Genomic DNA, 12,553 nt, shown 5'->3' on the forward strand with positions numbered 1-12,553 from the left:
TCTTTTTTATTCTTTAGTTTTTTTCATAAAATTTTAATAGTTTTCAAAAAAAAAACTTTATTTTTAAATCCCCTTTAGAGAAGTATATGTAACTCCTCAGGGAAGGATATATTTATATAAAAAAACCCTCTTTTATTTTTGACAAATAATCGTCTAAAATTTGTCGCATTTATTTAGAAACACCCTGTGCATATATAATTATATTATATTTATATATTATTATTTATTTATATATTTATATACAATATATTTGTTGATATACAGAGTGTCCCGTTAGATTTTTGACGTTATTTGGAAAACGATTTTTCCCAATTTTTGTCATCATGTATTTTTGCAACAAAATTAACATCCTATTAAAATAAACTCTACCTGAAATTAACTGAAGAATGTGGTTTTGTTAATATTTTCTCTCCACAAGACTTAGTTTGCGAAAAAAAACCTTTATTTTTAATTGCTTATATGTTACTGGAAAATGATCGTTGCCTCAATATTTTCGCTGAGGAAAAATCGTCCCCAATTGATCCCGGGAATTTGCGACTAATAAATTATACAGTAGGTCTGGGGCATCCCATATGTTTTCTATAACAACACACCTTGACGTGTCACTCACCGGCGTCGTTTTTCGATTGCAAAGTGCCCTCAAAGAGTCGGGATACGAGAGCGACTCGACCCTGGTGTTTCGCCGAAGGGAGGATATCAGTCCGCTCAGTCTTCTGGAACAAAGACTGGCTTACAAGACGGTGCAAAGCGGTGGCGACGTACCCCTCCATGGGCTTCGCAAGCCAGCCCCGGAACGTCCGAAGGGTGAGTCGCTCCGAGCCTTAATTTTTTAAGTTAATTTTTTATTCGTTCGTTTTTTTAATCCTTTTTATTCGTCTTGATACGCTCTATCCTTTCTTAATCGAGCACGCTGATCGATATCGGCCGTGTAACCCAGGTTTTTTTTTACTCTGGCATGCGGGGTGTACATTTTAGCAAATGTTGCTTGCAATATATGTGTGTGTGTTGTTTTATTAATTAATGTTTTGTTCACGCATGCATTTTTTTTAGCGTTGTCAAAAATTATTTTACACCATTATCATTCTTAGAGAACATTATTGTTATAATTTGTGTTCTTTTTTATAATCACGCATTTTTTGAACAATTTGTGTAGTACATCCTGAATGTTTCATGCATTTGAGAATCGAGACGATGATTTTGAATCTCAATTTCGCAGCTCTGATGATTCGTGCTGAAAAGCGCAAGGCATGACGTAGTGCGCTGAAACACATAGCTTGGCACATACGAATCTGCTCCAATGTGTATCTACCCGTGGATGGTTGCATCAACGTCGAGTTAATACTAATCGCGATTAATTAGGCTGAGGCAACGCGAGAGACAATGAAGTGTCCAAGTTTGCCTGATAGAGCCGTCTATTATGGTTTATTTCTCCGATAAACTTGAGCGAGAACTCTCGAGACTCTGATATCGATTAATTAATTAATCAACGGCGTTCGCTTTCCTCGCATATTATCGACCTCCGTCAGCCCTCAAAACTTTTCTTCCCCGATCGCGTCATAGCGAAGCTACGATCTACGACCGGGGAACAGGTAATCGATAATCGGTGTTAGTTAACCAACCGAACGTCGGTGTTGATGCAACCTCTGCCTCGGGCGTTCCCACCTTCAAATTTAAATATGGCACAGCTCTCCTCTCGAGACGGATATTGGTGCGCGGAATTCGATTCTTTTACAAACTCCTTTCTTGCAATCTTCTTTTATACAAGCAAGCGCACCGCCAAGCAGTAACACACCACGACGCAGGAGCGAGTTTGCCACCGACTTGCAATTAGCCTTGAGCGAGACAGAGGCTTGACTTTTTTTGGTGGCAGGGTGTAAGAGGCAGAAAACGGGCTAAGTCAGTGACGCGTAGAGAGGAGAATGCAAAACGAACTTTGCCCGAAACTTTGTTTCCACAGACGACTCCGAGATCGAGTATTTCCCGATCTCGCCGACCTTGACGAAGATACGCGTGCATCGGAGAAGCGCCTCGACCGTCTTCTCCTCGTTCTCGCAGACTCTACGATCGGTCTCGGTTCCTTCGAGGTCGCCGCCGGTCATGAGAGCCGTTCCTCTTCGTGGTTCTCCGTCCCAAGCTATGTCGGCGCCGAGGCCGCCCTCGCCGCCTCGAAGAAAGTCCTCGCGCCACAGCAGAACCCTGAAGCTGTACTCGGAAAGCACGCGACTGATCGATAGCTCGTCCTATTCCACCTCGTCGAAGCCCAGGCACGAGCAGTGCTTCGCGCGCGCCGACAGCGGGACGAGTATCAGGTCGCTGAGGGAGAAATTCTGTAGCAACCTCGAGCGACATCGGCGAAACCGCGAGCAGCTCCACAACGCGATCATCGCGCGAACATCCTCCAGCAGTCCGGTTACCCCGAGGATCAAGTCCAGTCTGTTCTCCAGCGTCTTCAGCAATAGGAAGTCGGATCCCTGCTTGTCGCAGAGCCAGTTTGAAGTAAGCAAGAAGGCGAACTCGAGAAGTTACGTCTGCTCCTCAGCATCGTCGAGAACCGTAAGGGAATCTTCGAAGATTGATAAACTCCCGGTGGTAAAAGTGTCATCGAAGTACACTTCCAAGGAGCGAGCGAGCCAAAATCCGGAAAGGAGCCAAATTGCCGCGAGAGCGGATCATTCTTTGTTGGGCGCGAAGAGAGAGAAGCCTCGTTTGACGAAGAAGGAGCAGGAACAGTCGTGCAAGCGATTGAGCAAGTCACCGGCGGAACTCTCCTCGCCAGTGGAGGTTAGAAAGGCTTTGCAGAGGCAGAAAGAGAGAGAAACCAGAGACTTGCAGTCTAGACTGCTCTCGTCAAAGAGCTCGACGATTCCCTACGGTTTATCGAGCAAACAGAAGCGTTTGGTAGATAAACCTCTCAAGGGACAGGATTTGTTGCGAAGGACGCCTGAACCATCTTCGACGACGAGGAAAACGTCGAGTTCCCAGGTGAAGTCTCCCGCGAAGAGCACGTCATCGCAAATCGCTAAGAAGGTTCTGCCAGAACCGAAGAAGGCGAAGATAATCGCGAAGCCGCCGGAGAAACTTCTCGTCAGTAAAGAATCCTTGCGCTCGGTGTCTTCGTCCTGTTCCGAGGTGAACAGCGAGGTGAGCAGGAGGAAGCGACCTCGCGAGAAGCCGCAGACGATCGTCAGGACTCCGGTGAAAAAGTTGGAAACGATACGCGTGGGCGCAAACGGCAACAGGAAGAAGGTGGAAGCGAGGAAGAAGACTCAGAGGGACAAGGACAGCGACCAAGTGGATGCGAGCGTGTCCTTGAACGGCTGGAAAGAGATGGTCGAAAAGGAGGACATCATGTTATTGAGGAGGGTAGAGAAGATTGTGCCGAGCGTCGAGCAGGAACCTTTCAAGGATCGGATTGCGCCGCTGACCGTCGAGGAAATTAAGCGGCACCAGGAGGCGACGCGCACCGACACCTTCTTTCAAAACCTCTTTCTGCGAACCAGCAACTCGTCGGCCGTGCAATCTCAGGCGTCCGCGAGAAGGTCTCTCGTCGGCGAGCGCGCAAGGATATTCCAGGACATCGCGAGAGATGGCTTTAGGTCGGAGCCGTCTTTGAAATCCTTGAGCGTCTACCTGGCGCACAAGCGGCCGGTCTCGAACTCGAAGTTCAGGAACTGGGAGCGCGAGAGCGTCGTCTCGTCCAGGAGCTCCAGCCCGTACGGGGTCTGCTGGCCGGGTAGATCGGTTCTGCAGAAGGTCAGCAAGTTCGACAGTCTGTTGGGGATAGACGAGTTCAGCTCGTCCACGACGTTGCTCGATCGCAGCCCGGATTTGTCCCGCGAACACGTGAAGGAGCGGAGTCTGAGCGAACCGCCGCTGAAGACTCTGCCGGAATCCAGAGAGTCTTCCTCGCCGTCGCCGGTGAGACGAATTCGCGTTTCGAAGCAAGACGACTTGGATGCTCCGTCGATTACCTTGAAGAAGACGAGAGCCAAGAGCGCCGGCGAGGCTGAAGACGCCAGGCGGAGGATGCTCGGTTCGAACTTGTCCTTGAAGAGCGCCGGCTCTCTGTCGTCGATCGATCGCGAGGACTATCAGCAATACATCCTCGAGTTGCTACACCACAGACGCAAGTCGAAGCGATACAAGGACTTGCGTGACTTTTACACGAGTCTCAGCAGAATGGATCAGCTGGAGCGCACGTTCTCGATCGGGGATCTACGTCCGAGGATGAAGAACGAGGAGATCATCGACTACGATCGTTGGAAGCAAGTTAGGTCGAAGGAGAAGGCGGAACAGGAGCTGAAGGCGCTCTACGGGAAGCTGAAGAGCGTGCAGCGCGACAAGGACTTTCTCTTCAGCGCGAAGGACGTTGATAAATTCAGGTGGCACGGTGACTGTGGACTTCGTTGCAAGGAACGCTCCGTGGAAGACATCCTGCAGTACTTCAAAAGACTCCAGAACGAGGGGGACCAGCTGGAATCTTCCAGGCGGGCAGCCATCTCTTCTCAGAAGGACACCTACAAACCTCTCTGGCGTGGCAGCTCGGTTGTGAACGTGGCGACGACGATGCAGAAGAAGGCAAACGCCAGTCGAGACACGGACAGGTCCGCTGATCATCATCCGTCCCTGCAGAGAAGCCTCGGTGGTAGCAAAAAATTTTGGAGCAGTCTGTCCATCGAACAAGTGGCAACCTTGAAGAAGCAACTGAACGAAATCTACGGTAGCGACAATCCTCAGAAATCCACGTTGCGCTCGAATGGCGAAGTCGTGGAAAGCGTCTCGCGAGATCAGCGAGGATCAACAATCCGTTAAGAGCGAAACCTCGACGAGCTACGAGATCATTGTTCCGCCTGAGGGTGACTCCAAGGATCGTCTTCAGCACGATTCAAGGAGCCTTCACGTACGATGCCACTCGATGATCGCGACGAACGAGTCGTCAATGCTGAAGGAACAAAGCTGCGACACTGACTCGAGTCGAAGGTACCCTGAAGAGAAGCGACTCCATCGGTCGCCTGAAGGGACTCGAGAGATCCGGATCGGAAAAATCGGTCTCGCCGCCGATGTCGGAGCTGGAGAAGAAGAGGCTGTCGTTGACCCTCGGGAAGGAGGTCCTGGACAAAATATCTCGAAGGAGGCTGTCCTCGCCTCTAGCACCTCGAGAGACTCGCGGCAGCATAGCTGCTGCCCTGGCGATCGAGAAGATGCCAAAAAAGTCAACCGCGAAGAGCACATCCGACACTCCCAGCATAGCCAGCACCTCTCCCAGGACATGTTACTCCCTCGAAGCGTCATACGACCGAGGCGAGGATTCGACCAAATCCAAGGACAAGAGTGACTTTTTACTGGTATTGACGCCCAATAACGAGACTCCTAGCGACAAACAGCGCGTGGAAACCGTACTTGAAGAATGGTCGAAGAAGCCACCCCTGTTAGCCATAGCGGTACCATCGGAAAAAGGAAAATCGGGCAAACTGGTCTCAAGCAGCGACGTGGACAGCCTGACGGAGAGCTCGGAAGCTTCAGTGAAGACGGTGATTCAACGGGGCAACGTGATCGAGACGGAGGACGTGTCGCGGAAGATCGAGTTCTTCGAGAACGTAGACAAAAGAGGAGGAGGCGAAGAGAAGACAAGAACGTTTCGCGACAGGCAGAAGCTGTCGTCGTCGCAGAGCTTCGCCGACCTGAAGGAGCTCTTCGGCGAGACCGAGTCTGCCAGATACGGCCTGGTCAGGATCGATCGGTCGCGATCGACGTCACCGTCGAGCGGGAGAAGCATCAGCGAGCGGCGACCGGAAGTGACAAGTGTGCGACAACAACAACAGCAGCAACGACCACCGTTCCGCTCCTGTTCACGGGAGCGTGAACACGACGCCAGACGACCGCAGAGCGTCAGTCCGTGTCGCGCGACCACGCGATCGAACTCGTCCTGCAGCGTGGACAGTTCCGGAAGCGGCTGGCCGCCGCGCAGTTCGTCGCCGGATCCCGAGAGGTACTGGCGGGCCTATCTGAAGCTGGTGCGAAGCGGCGCGGTGCGCAGGCTGCGGGCGCGCTTCGAGAGCGCCGAGGACCTGTCAAGGTCCTGCGTCAAGGTCGCGCCCGCGCCCAAGCGCTTCCGGAGCGACCCGGAACTGGCTAGGTGTCTGCTGAAGAGAACCAGCGAGGGCGAGGCGACGCGAAAATCCCAAATAGCGGAGCACGAGATTGATGACGTCGCCTGGTTGCGCAGGAGATTCGAGACGAGCAGAAGAAGAGGTAGACGAAGAGGCGAGTCGCCGCCGATCCCGCGGATGCCGTTGCGCCGCGACAACCTCTCGATGCCTCACATCGACGTCATCAGTAAGACCGCCGAGCTGAAGGAACCCCAGGCTACCAGCACTGTCACCAACCACGTGGCCAGGCGGGCGGAGACCCAGGAACTCGCAGCGAGAAGACCGGTCTGTCGGATGAGGAGGAGGTTCGAGTCGCCGGAGGTCGTTGGAAGGACCTCCCTGATGGGAGAGATGTTCACGTCGGCGCCGGATGTCCGCGAGCTTCGCGACATCGCGCCCTACCTGGCGGGAAAGTGGGTGGCTCATCGGTTTCCCAGTCGTCGGGACAACATGCGGTCTCTATCGTCCCCGGCTGATCTGGAGATTCATCGAGGCGCATCCAGGACGCGTCCCACGTCTCCCGCCGACCGGAAGAGGTCGGAACGACCGCGAGCCACCTCCTCGTCGCCGACGCGACCCAGAACGCCCGCGTCGATTCTCAAACCCTCGCAGGCTACTGCCTTCGCCGGGCAACCCTTCGACCCTGACAAGCACAGACCGAGGTTCAGGTACCAACCACCGCCTCCGCCGCCATCTCCCACCGCCCTGCGGAAGCGGAGAACCTGGTGGCCGACCCTGCCCGTCTACACGGCGCGACCGACCGTCACCTTTGAAGGTCTGAATCCCGGCAGGTGTTTAGAGAGTCCAGGCTGGCTCTCGGAGTCTCTCTAAGTTTGAGGAGCAAGAAAGAAGTTTTTTTTTTTTACAAGGAATATTGAATAGTCGATCAAACCAGCTCAAAATTAAAATTTATTAAGTTTCACGACGTTTCGACCATGTGGTTGTGGTCCTTATCGAGTGAAAAAAATGATATAAAAAATTTTTTTACGTTTTAACAAAAAATTCGGGTTTTTCTCCGACGATCGAAGTAAAAAATGTATCATTCTGAATGAAATTAAAATCGTGAATAGTCGGATCTAAAAATCACCAATATCGGTTCGAGTCTAGAGAGGAGGATCGTACACGTCACCTTGTTCAATTCCCGAGAATTTTTATTTTCGTATAGCTGTCTAGCACGGCTAATTATTATTTTAATTTTTTTCCGCTCATCCATAGAATACTCGAATGCACCTCCGCCGCCGCCAAAATCCCAGCACTGCAGGGACGATCGTCAAGGTAATGCCGATTACAAGCTCATCATTATTATATCATATCTTCATTATATTATATCATATAAGTGTGTGTATGTCATTATAGTATATTATATACGTGTGTGTGTATTTTTTTATGCATCTCGTGTATGTTTACGCGCGTGTTGTCTTATCCCAGCAAACACAGTATATAAATGTTATATACTTAAGCATGTTACATGTAACGTATATGTTAGTTGTAATTTCCCACTCATAGATGTAACATTTTTAATATTACATATATTACATAGTAGTTATATTGTCATTATATCCCAAAATAGCACTGACTTATCAATACATCAATGTGCTATTTGGTATATAATTACAATATAACTACAATGTAATATATGTTATATTAAAATGTTACATCTATGAGTGGGAAATTACAACTAACATGGATGTTACATGTAACGTACACGTTATATTACCTGTTATATTCCGTTGTAATTTCCCATTCATAGATGTAACATTTTTAATATTACATATATTACATTGTAGTTATATTGTCATTATATCCCAAAATAGCACTGACTTATCAATACATCAATGTGCTATTTGGTATATAATTACAATATAACTACAATGTAATATATGTTATATTAAAATGTTACATCTATGAGTGGGAAATTACAACTAACATGGATGTTACATGTAACGTACACGTTATATTATCTGTTATATTCCGTATTATTATAGCAATGTAACAATTATATATCGGTGTTTGCTGGGATGTAATGTTTGGCACTGATCTTCACTAAATCAGCAAGTTCAGAATTCATTCGGAAAATATGCAAAAGTTCTTGCCAATGTCTGCTAATGTAACTTTATAAACAGAAATGTTTTTCATTTTCGCTAAACTGTTAACATATCCTTATATTTATTGGTTATTGTTTCTACTTCTTGATACATTTTATCTAACAGATAGCATATATGTAATTCTTTTTTTTAACTTATCTGAAAAAAAACGAAGATATGCTATCTATCAGTTAAAATTGATCAAAAAGCTGTGAAATAATGTCTTTTAGTATGATTAAAAATAGATTATAAGATAAATAGCACATTCATTCCTGCCTTTTGTTTTTATCAAAAGGAAGTGCTGTTGATTCACACGGAAACATTTGTGAGATTATGGCGAAAATATTATAGGTATTAGAACGTGAATTGATTTAAATAGCCAGTAATCAGCTTGCTGCATGATAATGCTGGGTCATATATTGCTAATGAGATGAAAAACATTGTTTAACTTGGAATAAGAAGTTCTCTCGCATTCAGTTTCTCGCCAAACATTGCTCCTTCTAATTATCATCTATTTAGCTTGAATGAATCATCTGAAAAAATGTAAAAAATGGCAGAAAATCGGCAAGAACTTATGCATCTAATAAAATGAAATAATATTTCTAATTTAGAGTTCGCATCGGATGAACACATAAATCATAACAAATAATAAAACGCTTCCGTTCTGTCAACCTTTTGATATTGAAACAGCTCTAACTTTAAAGAATAGATAGAATAGACGTGAAAGACATAAATTTTTTCACGCATGCATGCATGCATGCATCTGGCATCATTTGCGTCAATTCGACGTTTATTGGAGTTCGCGTGCACGTTGGCACTTATTAGACACTTGTGTCACGACCAGTGTTATGCTTAGATGATTTCAAAATTAACTAGATAAAGATGAGATAAAAATATGTAAATATATCTCATTGTTAGATAAAATAAAGATGATTTTGTTTTAAATACAATATATCTAGATAAGAGATAAAATTATATGACGATTCATCTAGATAACTTTCAGATAATATTATTTTTAAGACCGCTAAATAAACACGGTTATAAAACAAAATTATAAAAGAGATATAAAAATATATTTAAATTTTTATTTATAAGTTTATATCCCTTACTGCTCAAATTCCACCGCTTAAGTATTTTATAATTTTCAATCAAATTATCTGAACATTATTCTTGATAATTTAGTAAAGATAACACATATTTGTTCATCTAATTATAAGATACAGATTTATCATCTATATACATATAATATATAATTTTCTCATTTATATAAAGATAACATGATGCCAAAATTTGACCTAGATGATCATTTATATAATTTTATTTAGATAAAAAATAGCAAATGGTTATGATAATTGGTGCACAATGAACCATGCGACTCGGGGATGCGTGACTTAGGAAGAGAGGAAAGGAGATTGCACAACCGGGTTTGCACGAGCGGTCGAGCATGAGCGCAATAATCGACGATGTTCATCCGCGTTACGTGCGTTAATTAATCCCCTCGCTTATAAGTCATAAGCCGCGTTTGATATCGCGCCGAAAATAAACGCGCTTTCGCGATGGCGAAATTTGCTCGCGCTAGCGAAATCACTCGCCGTGCAGCCCCGATTAGAAAATTCGATATTAAACGTGCATCGTGCGTTCGCTTAGCTTTCTTGTTTGGCTGAACGACGACGAGGTCCCGATGCATGTATCGTTGCATGCCAAGAGGAATGTTGGACGGGATATTTTGTTGCTCTGCAGAAAGTCTGCACGCGTAAAATTGGATCTTGCTTGTAAAATCTTTATCTCACTTTTTCACGCTTTCTTTGGTTCTCAATGTCTTAATCATGATTCGCGATGATTTGAAAAACTGAAATGATATCACGTGTATTGGTCAATTATATGTATTAGAAAGGTACAATTAGGACGGAACCGTCTGAAAATAAATTATATTACGTAAGAGAGAGAGAGGAAAAGGAGCAGGTGAGATCGGGAAATAATGAAATCGCGATAGAGGTGATGGCGACATTTGACGTCGACGAAGGAAAAATTGTGCGAGCCGGCGATCAGCTGATCTGTCACGAGATCTGTCAGTTTACATAATGGAAGTTACTAATCGCGGCGTCGTAAATTTTAGATCGGAAATCAGTTTTGTCGGGATAATTGCGCGTATCAAGATATCAGTGGGAAAGAGAGAGAAAGAGCCCTAAATCATTTTATCGGTTCTACCGTGTCAAGGGCATCCGACACACAACCGAGCATGCTAATTGTCTAACGGAAAAGTAACAGTGAACTGGCTGACGTTCAATTTACACACTTGCAGTATATGTGACCGCACGCAATCGAGAATTATCTTTTAACATATTCTGTTATAAGTGTTTGCTGTTATCTAAATAAAATTATATAGATGATTATCTAGATAAAATTTTGACGTTATTTATATGTATAGATAATGAAAATATGTATTACCTATATCTGCATCTTCGATGAAAAAAGTGTTTTATCTTTACTAAAATATTTTTATTAAATTATCTAGAAGAATGTTTAGATAATTTGGTTTAGAGTCATAGCACATAAAAATACTTAATTAGTAGGACTTAAACAATAAGCGATAAAAATTTATAAATTAAAGTATGAATATATTTTTATCTTCCTTTTATAATTTACATTTTTTATAACTGTGTTTATGTAAGCGGTCTTCAAAATAATATTATTTGTGGAAGCTATCTAGATGAATCGCCATATATAATTTTATCTTTTATCTAGATATATTTAAAACAAAATTATTTTTATCGTGTCTAAGATAAATTTGCATATTTTCATCTCATCTTTATCTAGCTACACTGTAAAAAAATATGTAAAATTATATAAATAATAAGTGTAAAATTATATAATAAATCATGAAAAGGTAAACATTTCTATTATTCATCGTGTAATTTTACACGTATTATTTATGTAATTTTACATATTTTTGTGTAATATATTACATATTTTTTTACAGTGTACTTGTAAAATCATCTAAGCACAACACTGTCTGCTATCTGCAACGTATAAATAATTATTTTTAATTATAAGAATTTAATAATATTTATTTTTTATATTATTTTATATAATTAATATATTATATATATATTAATTATTAATATTATTATATTTAGTAATTATTAATTATTAGAATTTAATTTTCCAGAGATACTTACGTATAGGATCTTTTTCATTGAAAATGCATTAGAATTTATTTACAAGTGTGATTTAATCATCACCATAAATTCATGAAAAAATGTCGATGATTTTAATTAAATCATAATTTAATCGTAGATCGCATATTTGTGGGATGTTAAAATTAGATAAGTAGTCGCGATGGTCATCATTATATTTTCGACGATGACCACACACGCGATGCTGAAGTAATAAGTTGTCCACATGTATGCGTGTGTCTGTGTGTTGGGTTACAATATCTCGCGATAAATTTGAACAGCTGCGTAATACGGAACAGTCATTCCCCGTTATTGCATAATATATCATTAGCATACACCTAATCACCGAGCTCACGTGGCCGAGTCTCTTCAACGTTAGATGATTATCCTTGACATTGTCACGTGTATGCGTGAATCGCATCGAAACTAAACATTTAACGCGTACAAAGATGACCTCGCGAAGAAGTGCTCGATCGCCTCTTATCTAATCTCTCTCAATGATTAGTGCTTTTTCCTGCTTTTCGACGGATGATGCCTCGATGATGGAATCTCGTTTTTCTACACTGTCTTTTCTATCTGCGTTCAAATTTGTATACATAATACACACGAATGAAGGGAAACAAATGCAGAGATGGTGTTGGGAAAATTGTGAATAATTAGTGATGCGCTGTGAAAAGTTGATGAAAAAGACACTGTAATAATAAAGCCCGCGATATGGGTTTGTGAAATAACAACGCGGCTTTGTAAGCGACCTCGAATATTTTTTTAGCGCGAACGTAATTTTTTTATCTTTGTGGATAACGACTTGGAGGAAATAAACGTACATTAACTCGCGAATTTCTCTATAAAAATCACGTAATTAATTATGTCTCATTATATTTACGAGATATTACATTATGTACAGGAATAATTTTATATTTTTGTACTGATCTTGACCTTGATCTTTTGTAAAGAATTCTTTACTTATAATAATTAATTTTTTTCTCAATGCATAATTTTGTTTACCTTTTCATCAATGGATATCCGGGTATTAATTGTGTGATTTTGATATATTGCACTGTGTACAATTTTTTTATAACATCAAACATTCTTTCTCGTCATATTTTAAGAAATTTCAGAATACGATAGTTTTTTTTGTATTTTA

General features: G+C 43.0%; 2 protein-coding genes across 20 annotated transcripts in view; both read left to right on the forward strand.

The window, feature by feature from the left end:
• The window catches only part of LOC114930817 (uncharacterized), a 118,532-nt gene that overhangs the window by 85,934 nt on the left and 20,045 nt on the right, over positions 1–12,553 (forward strand). For 17 of the 19 annotated variants that reach the window (XM_085479566.1, XM_085479567.1, XM_085479576.1 and 14 more), the window contains 2 exons: positions 635–804; positions 7,365–7,424. In XM_085479566.1, coding sequence (XP_085335692.1) covers positions 635–804; positions 7,365–7,424 — 230 coding nt within the window. The remainder of the gene's footprint in view (positions 1–634; positions 805–7,364; positions 7,425–12,553) is intronic. The other 2 variants (XM_085479573.1, XM_085479584.1) reach the window with 1 other exon arrangement.
• Positions 815–7,347, forward strand: LOC146724623 (uncharacterized). Its single transcript, XM_085479585.1, is given in 3 exon segments — positions 815–4,773; positions 4,775–4,939; positions 4,941–7,347. Coding segments are annotated over 3 exon segments (4,881 nt in total). The 5' UTR covers positions 815–2,097; the 3' UTR covers positions 6,981–7,347.

This window comes from Nylanderia fulva, unplaced genomic scaffold (assembly GCF_048542155.1).
Source record: "Nylanderia fulva isolate GAGA-0341 unplaced genomic scaffold, ASM4854215v1 Scaffold123, whole genome shotgun sequence".
Classification (NCBI taxonomy): Eukaryota; Metazoa; Arthropoda; class Insecta; order Hymenoptera; family Formicidae; genus Nylanderia; species Nylanderia fulva.